A 9,053-nucleotide genomic window follows, 5' to 3' on the forward strand; every position below is an offset into this window, starting at 1 on the left:
GCGGCGCCGGTTCCACGCGAGCCCGTTGTTGAGCACCAGGTCGGTGCGGCGCAGGTACACGTTGAAGAAGTCGAACGGCTCCACCGCCAGGCCCTGGCCTTGCGCATGGAGGAGGACGCGGTGCAAGGGCATCGTCATTCGTCGGCGAGTTGTGTTTCTCGCTGATATCCCTCCCGTTTCGAGATTGCCGTTAGCCAACTTGCGCTGTTCCTTATAAACATCTTCCCTGGTGTTCTTTGTATTACAGTTTGTCATGTTTTACTATAGGCTTTCCGATAACGTTGGATTGCATAATTCTTTTTTTCATTAAAGGAGGAGGCAAGCGTGCTCCTCGATTTTGTTTTACACTAGACTTGTGCCTGTGTACATCTGTAAAGCACCAATGATCAAATAAATAAAACGAATGAAATGAAACCAGCGTTTAAAAATTGCGGCGGAAACCGTCGATAGTGATTGTCAAAGACAGCGCTATAGGTTTTCCTTGGAACTCGCAGCAATTTCGCTCAACTGAGACTTCAGCGCGCGACTTTCCCTCGCCATCCTCCCTAACCACAGTCCTCCTATCACACCTTCGCAGCCCCCTCGCCCCATTCCCTATAGTTATGTCACATTAGATGGGGCCGCTTTTCACTATATACAGTCTTCAGGATCGGCACAGTTCGCTATTGCATGGTTTTCCGGGATCGGCCCCGTTTAAAGCGCGAAAACCCGACCGAGCACAAGTGCCACAATCCGGAGAGAAAAAGAAAGAAAGGTTTGCTTTCATAAAGGAATCATGCCCCTGAAGGCGCGTATTTGTTGCAGTGAGGATATTTAGACACCATTTGTCGTTTGATCGAGTTCGTCATTACGTGGCGAACCGGCACATGCTTACATTTGACACACATGAATGCCTAAGCCCACCCACTGCACAGGTTGTCCCAACTATTGTGCACCAAGATTTAAAAATATGCGAATGCCACGTAGCTGGAAAGAACCAAGGTAAGGTTGTTTGCTGTCGCTTAGAGTGTATTGTCTTTTTGCATTCCGTCTAAATGCATAATTATTCCTAAATAATTAATCAAGTTGTCGAATGTTATAGTTAGACGGAAGGGTCAGTGAGAAAATTGTAGAATGGCATGAAAAATTTCTTATGCAGCTTTCTGTTGTTCAATAATGCTACATAAAAGTGTTTTTTCCGAGAGCGCTCGCCTACTCTGATGGCCCTATTGGAATACACGTTCAACGTAGAAAGGCTCTCATCACAGAACCACTTGACTGATACGAAGGAAATTCGTTGCGTTTAAGAGAGATAGCTGCGCTTAAGCCTCTGCAGGTCACAGATTTTGCATAAGTTGCCGAAACTTAGTGAAAAGAACGCTGAAGCACGAAGTTTACAAATCTCGAACTCTGAACCGAAGACACATATCACAGCTATTTAAACTGAATCTTTAGAGCATCTCAAGCGGACAAATTCATGAGCTTACAACTTTAAGAAAAAAGCGTGGGGTTTTACGTGCCAAAACCACGATCTGATTACAAGGCACGGCGTAGTGTGGGACTCGGGAAATTTGGGCCACCTGGGGTCTACGCACACAGGTGTTTTCGCATTTCTCCCCCATTGAAATGCGGCCGCCGTGGCTAGCATTCGATCCCGCGACCTCGTGCTTAACAGCCCAACACCATAGCCAGTAAGCAACCGCAGCGGCTGAGTTTAGAACTTCGCTAGAATTGTTATAGTGTTCAAGAGAGTTTGAAAAGTCCTGAAGCGGGAATTGATCGTATATTTCACAGCGGTGCATAACACAATACGTCCGCTTTAGATGTATTGATAGATGAAGTTCAGATAATTGTGATGTCAATGTTTATCGCTAATTCCCTTTTATTTTCATTTGGTCAAGAAAAAAGATTGCAATTCGCATCTCAGGACTGCTAAGTGAACTATGAAAATTGCAAATCTGTTTGTTTAAGAAATCTGTGGCATAACTTAAAATCCACTCCTTGCAACTACTAAGCATTAATTTTATTAGAAGTGCAGCAATTCCCATCACTACCGGCGCTGTGAACGCCGAGCAAGACTGGTTCTTCGTTCTCACGTGTATAGATAGGGGCTTCCGCGAGCTAAGCCTCAGCCCTTACGCAGGCCGAATACTATTAACGTTCGGGCGTGCGAGGTCGTCCGCGCGCTCACGTACGCCGACCTCGGAGGTAGATGAGAGCCGAGCACAGCTGGCGCAGGAACTTCCACAGCTGCAGCTCGTGCACGCAGAGGTCCCTGACGGCCAGGATGCCGGCGAAGTGCTCGAGGCCGTCGTCGGGCGACAGGGTGACCAGGTAGACCTGGACGCCGGGCGCGTTGCACACCACCGCCAGCACCGAGAGCACGTGCGGGTGGTCGAGGCGAGCCCAGTGCCACAGGTCGTCGTCCTCGAGCAGCCTGTCCGCGTTGTAGTTCGAAGCCCTGGCTCCCGAAAGGACAACGAAATGGCGCCCTTCGCTGTACGATCCAAACTCTTTCGATGACCGACTTTCTATGACCTACAATTCAGTCTGTACCAGCTAGCAGCCGATTCCCTGTGTAAAAGGGCACGTCGCCGTCTGTTTCGTGTTTAGCGCGATAGCGTCAAGGGCCCCATGTCGCAGAAAACCGGGCGTCGGCTTCGGCGGAGTGGTCCGTGAGCGAAAACTCCCGTATACATTTAGGTACATGTATACGCCACGCTCTGGTCTATGCCATGCGGTATATGCGGGTTACACTGCTACACCATTCTGTCAATAAAGTGGGTCGTATACCTTGTCTTACATTCTTGACAAAGTTATTCCTCGGAATTTTGAGAATGACAGCCCGCGAAACTTTCTCGCACAAATATTAAAAGTGCGGAACAATAACCAAAACATAAAAAGGATGTAGTTTTCTTGGCGCGGCTGTGCTCCGGGTAAAACTCTTGCTTCGGCTAGTTGGTTCATGCTTGAAAGATGGCGCGGGATCCGGGATCGGCTCATGCAATGCTCCGGGATCGGCTCATGCAAGAGGCCGTGTTCTTACCACAAAGCTCGGCTTCGTGCATATCGTTCGCCGCCAGCGTTTCCCGGCAAACATTACGGTTACATAAGCGGCAGTTGCCTGGAAGCGTGAGAAACGGTTAGGGATATTTGAATCCTATCGCGTTCCACTCTTAAAGGTGAAGCTTAAGCGTCCTCCAAGGTTTCTTTCTTGATTTTGTCTAGCGTTCCTGCTGGACGAAATCAAGCTACCTCGTTACCATCGTACCACCTTGCTACCTGCGACCTTGTTCTACATCGTCTTTGAAGGTTTAAGTGTTTTCAAAACGCTCCTCGATTCTACAGCTGTTTGTCTGATAAGCATTGCGTTGTAGGCTAAAATGCAAACACCAGTATTATCCTTATACTCTCATGTAACGGCTGCTTCGCACATTGTTATCATCATCAGCAGAATCAGTAGCCGAGCTATTTATGCCCATGTACTGCGGTATGAAGGTTTCTACCAGAAACGTCCTCTGTCTAGCGTTACCCTACACTCCATCATCGCTCTTCCGATTATCTAGTACACTTAACTGTGCTTCTCTTCTCTTGGAACCCCGTTGCGTCATCCTACAACCATCATTCAAATGATAAAATTGATAAACTGCAAACCACGTAGCGGTGAAGGCCACGAGGTCACTAACACGTAGGACACTGATCATTAACAGTGCAGCGCCGGTTCTTCTAATGAAGCTTGCGATGTAATCGCGAGAAAAAAGACAAAGTGGGAGTTTGTTCTCGCCTAAATAACCAAATACAGGTCGAGTTAATTAATGTAGCGGGTGCTCGGATATGTGCGTGGATGGCGCTTCATATCGTGCTCTATCGATATTCTGTGCAATCTGCAGACGCACGCAAAAAAAAAAGAGAGTGTTGAAAATGTTTTACATATTTGCCGATAATTTCCCCCAAAACACGTTGGCCTCCTTCTTCTTCACTGACCTAGGCAACAGAACGGTCCAGCTGTCGCGTGCTGTATACTTCTCAGTTGTCGCGTTATGCTCCTAGTGGACCCTCACTTGTGTGTTTGGTTTTTGACCATTTTCTCCGGTCGCTCTGTACATATGGAACAACATCTATATCGTTAACTTTTTCGTCGCTTAATATCTGAACCAATCACCCCGCCTGCTATTTCGCAACATCCGATTGGAAAGGCCCCTCACGTTTTGGCAGCGCAAGCAAACTTTGCTTGTTGCGTTGATCACGCTGTAAAGAGAGAGTGCTCAAGGTATTGCGCCAATGTACACGCCCGCGAAAACAAATTAAAATTCAAACAGAAGTCCGGACGCCCGTTTCCAAGAAGCCTCGTGACCCGCTCATGCAATGACGTAGTACGTGCGGCGATATCGCGTCACACGCGTTAAGCCAACGCCTCCTAGATAGCACAAGGCCGGGGCGTTCGACCCGTGACGTCATGCCACTTTGCCCGATTGCCATAGAATCAAATGGGAACGTTCCCAAGTAAGCCTTGGCGATTTTGGCGTCACAGCTTTCGTCACGCCAGGCTTGGCAATGGAAATCTCGGGCCATATAGCATAATGGCATAAGGCAGAGTGCACAGGCCTGCGATATAGGAGGCGCTAATTGAGCCTACAGTGCTCCAATAGCCAGGAGCTGCGCGAACAACTCGGGAATTCCCACGAAATGCAGAGGGTAAAACAGGCTCTGGAGGAAATGTGCTATGCAGCGAAAAGTACACGAATGGAAGGAAGCCGGGCTGGCAGGGGTGGGTGTTGGGACAAAAAAAAATTGTGCAAAGAGCGTCGACAATGATTGCCAACATAAGCGAATAGCACGAGCAAACGAACGAACGAACGAACGAACGAACGAACGAGGGAGGGAGTCAGAAGAAAGCGAGATAAAGCGAGAGAGTCTGATAGAGAGTGAACGAATAAACGAACGTTTTCTTGTCGAGTCCAACCACGACCATCGGCCTTCACAGACCACCGGCCAACAATGAAAACAGCCGAAAGAGCCAAAGAAAATTGTTCCCCTTAAAAGGTGCGCAGGCCCTCGGCTTCGATAGAGAACGAGACACAGAGGAAAGCAAGTTAATATTTTAGGTCGAATGAGCAGTCGTCACGGTTGTAACCGGCTACGAGAAGGCCGGAAAGAAACGTCGCTTGCGGGCGCTACAGTGCGAAGCAACGAAAGAAGAATGTGGCGGGAAGAGCAGGTCGCCTCATCGCACCATTAGCGCCTAACATTTAATTTTCTTTTATCTCGCGACTACCGGCAGACCACCCGCCGTGGTTGCTTAGTGGCTATGGTGTTGGGCTGTTAAGAACGAGTTCGCGGGATCGAATCCCGGCCACGGCGGCCGCATTTCGATGGGGGCGAAATGCGAAGACACCCGTGTACTTTTAGATTTAAGTGCAGGTAAAAGAACCAAAGGGGATCAAAATTTCCAGAGTCCCCCACTACGGCGTGCCTCATAATCACATCGTGGTTTTGGCACGTAGAACCCCACATTTTTTTGTTTTTACCTATAGACTTAGGAGGATCACTGCGCGCGGATCACTGCACGCTTTTGTGCGCGTTTAACTTGTGTCGTACAATCAAGAAGCAGCAGAGCGCGGCGACGCACCTGACCGCCATGTAGGACTTCCGGTCCAGCGTGCAGCTGATCCAGTAGGAGTGGTGGTCGGACTCGGAGAAGTAGCGCTGCAGGCAGAAGTTGACGCCGCAGCCACTGAAGTGCACGATCGAGAAGAGGCAGGCCCGGCGCCTGACACGCTCGGCGAAGTTCTGCGTCAGCGCCTTCCACTCGGGCAGCGAACGCGCTGACACGAGGCAGCGTCGGCACAGTTCTTGCAGGCTCCACACGCGAGGGTGCGAGAGCCGAGCGCGAACTGAGCGGACGGCGCGGTCCAGAAGTGGCTCGACAGCGGCCATCTTGTGGATGCCTCTTCTTCTTCACCTTCGTCGTCGTGGTCGTCTGCTCCCTTGCAGACAGCTCGCGCTCGCAAGGAAATAGTTTTCGATTCATCGATTCATTCATTCATTCATTCATTCATTCATTCATTCATTCATGAATTCATTCATTGAGTCACTCATTCATTCATTGACTATGTTTATTTGGGGAAAATGGAAGAAGGGGGAAAAATGTCCGACCATTACGACACTCCCAAATGCGAAGTTTGAGCGCAGTTCGATACGCGTTTTCATTTCGCGATATATTGAGGCAAGGAATTTGGTACCGAAATCACCACACCGACTGGCGGTGGGCCAGTGCCGTCTGCCCGTTCGCAGAGGGAGGGACAGTATGGGAAAGCTGGCATGATGAGCGGCATCGGACTTGGCTGTGGAAGCAGACGACGACGAACGCGAGAGCAAGTGGCACGAGTGCGTTCGCGCGGTTACGCCAAGGGACGCCGACGCTCAACCCAGGAACGGGAGCCTAAAAACTGCGCTCTAAAAGGGTTATATCTACGAGTTAACATGCCCGTTCCATTAGCAAATGCTATGAGCGAGTTAAGAAAAATTTAAAGGTGTTTGCGAGAGAAATAAGGCAACAATTCCTGGATACATGGATTTATGCAACATTACCTGCTCTAAACATTCCTGTTAAGCTCATTTCTTTCAACGCGTTGAAGACGCGTCAGATTTTCGTGACTCATTTATTGATTGATTGAGACAGTCAAAGATTCGACGAATGTTCCTGAAGAAGTCAGATGGGCGGTAGGATTGAAAGGTTAGCGTTTCGGAATTACCTACGGCTTACTTGTTCTGCTCCTGAACCCGTTACGAAGCCATTTTGTCTGTTTCGGAACCAATATATGGGTTCACATGTTTGCTAAGCTTTTGACATTTAGAACCGTTATGAAATAAAGCTCCTTTAGAGAACTGACATTTGGACGAGTTGGTGAAACTTCACTTTAAGGAACACAGCGCGAACCGATACGCGGACTAGAAAGAAAATATGAACTCTTTCGGTGTCACTGACATACCGGCACGTTTTCGCCTTTCTGTACTGCCATGTTACTGACGTCAGGTTGGAACGTGCGAAGCACACCAAGAGAGCGTTTGCCATTATCCGCGTCAGTTTTCTTTTTCTTTCTTTCTGCATAACCAAAAATATACCGTTCTGTTCACCTTATAATATCCCAGAAAAAAAGCCTGACAATGAGAGTTTGCTACCTCCGAAAAGAAAAAAAAAACGAGATTAAATGGGGTAAGCGACAAAAAAGACGCCGGCCTCGCCATTCGGGAGTTTATTGGAAGCAACGAAAGCAGCGACGATGGCTCGACAATATTAGTGCTGTTTCTAAAATAAAGTGAATTTCTGCGTTCTGTCCTTTACGTGGGCGCGGCCAGCGGCTACAATGGCCTCCCGTTAGGAGGTCCCGAAAGTAGCTCCTCAGGATTCAATAAAGTTCGTTGTCTGTCTGTCTGTCTGTTCTCTCTTTTCTATACTGGTAGAACATACGCGCAGGTCAAGCACTTCATTGTGACCTTTAAATTTCGCGGTCCTCCTACATACCGCGAGCGAGAAAGTGCATAAAAGAAAGCAAGCAGAAGAACGGCCAAGTGAAAAATATGATAGTTACCACATTCGCTCGAGTTGATTATAGTTGTAGTTTCAAAACAAATACCGCAATAAAGCAGAAACGTCAAGAAATATCAATTCCTCATCAAGTTGAAGTTAAACAATCAAAATGAATCAGAACGTGACCAAAAGAAGTGACCAAGCGAACATTTGATAAAGCCTCTAGAGAATAAAAAGCATCGGGCACCCAGCCGCAGTGGCGTACGTGAACCGTCTTGCGCGTGCTGCTGAAGGTACACGGGCATCTTAACGAAAGGTACATGGGCACTAAGGCACAGAAATGGTGTCACCAAATGCGCCGGTAACATTTATTCACGCATTGCGAAACTTACGCGTTTCGCTTACGAAGCAGCTTGTGAGAGTCCTACGGCCCAATCTCGCAATCATGCTCGCTTCCTATTCGTGTATAGGCGGCTCTCCGTGGTCATACGCGGTGGGCACGAATTGACATATCTCTGTCTTTACCGCCCGAGACCTTCCGTGCCATTTCTGGACCCCTTGTGTCGAACGCGGAGGCACCGCAGCCGATTGACCGCCAAACTTCTGCAACAGAATTGCGCACTTGTAAGCCTTATAACTCCCGATGAGCACAGGTTTGACTTTGATGGATTATACCTAATATAACTAAGTAACCTCTTTCAAACGCGACCACTCTCGCTTAGACTGACAAGCGTATAGGTTCCTCACTGCATGCCTCACTGAACGCCGAGCGACGGGCTAAATGTAGCTATGATTGCATCACGCATGGCGTGGCAACGACGTCATCTGTGCACGCGAAACATGCACGATCGAGTAATGACTTCTTTCCTCTGGGCAACGACACCAAAGTATGGCACGTGGTATATTACAGTTGCAAAGATATAAGCGATATTAGCATTACACGTTTTCATTACATACATGTGACGTTACGTCTGGTTCTATCAAGCAACCCCCCTACGCTGACCGCAATAAAGGACGTTTCACGCAAAAAAAAAAAGAATTGGGTTCGCCTAAATAATTCGTGCTCGCTCACAGTTGCGCCTATTAACGATGAACCCTTCCCGTCACCGCTAGAAGTTCTGTGCTCGGCATTCCACATAACAAACGGCCCCATGCGGTAATAAGACGAGCTTCGCCACAATATCAATTGACTCGAGTTTCGAAAGCCGACAGCTCTCATTCAAGATCAAAGCTGGTGCTTACGTATAGGCTTATTTTTTGTTGGCACTCATTCCGCCTTAGACTTAATTCCGATGGCGGAAAATGGTGCTTTAATTAGTGGTTGCTTCTCCAGATGAGAGCAAATTTAAACGGCCTATACGATACGTAATCAACTACATCTGTAGTTATCCTCAGCACCTGTGCGTGTTTTCCTTTCTTTATTGTATTCAAAGCACAAGCCATATAACACGAGGTCCTTATTTTTGAAAATGCCTTCTCTTCGTCTTAAGGGATATACCTGTGCGCGTGTCAGTATGCCATTTCAATCATCATCATGCGTTCT

The 9,053-nt window shown here is 48.1% G+C and overlaps 1 protein-coding gene across 1 annotated transcript; it reads right to left on the reverse strand.

Annotated features, from left to right (window-relative positions):
- Window positions 1-1,906: 1,906 nt before the first annotated feature.
- Window positions 1,907-5,933, reverse strand: LOC129385400 (uncharacterized). The gene is made up of 2 exons (XM_055072037.2): window positions 5,609-5,933; window positions 1,907-2,440 (listed from the first exon to the last, which is right to left on the reverse strand). The coding sequence occupies exons 1-2, from the start codon at window positions 5,914-5,916 to the stop codon at window positions 2,167-2,169; spliced, it is 582 nt and encodes a 193-aa protein (XP_054928012.2). The 5' UTR covers window positions 5,917-5,933; the 3' UTR covers window positions 1,907-2,166.
- Window positions 5,934-9,053: the final 3,120 nt, after the last annotated feature.

The sequence above is a fragment of the Dermacentor andersoni genome, chromosome 7 (assembly GCF_023375885.2).
Source record: "Dermacentor andersoni chromosome 7, qqDerAnde1_hic_scaffold, whole genome shotgun sequence".
In the NCBI taxonomy this organism is placed as follows: Eukaryota; Metazoa; Arthropoda; class Arachnida; order Ixodida; family Ixodidae; genus Dermacentor; species Dermacentor andersoni.

Excerpts from the sequence above, each read along its gene's own strand:
- LOC129385400 (XM_055072037.2), bottom strand. The coding sequence starts at position 5,916 with ATGGCCGCTGTCGAGCCACTTCTGGACCGCGCCGTCCGCTCAGTTCGC. Across the intron at positions 2,441-5,608 it reads AAGTCCTACATGGCGGTCAG|GGCTTCGAACTACAACGCGG; the intron begins GTGCGTCGCCGC and ends TTCGGGAGCCAG.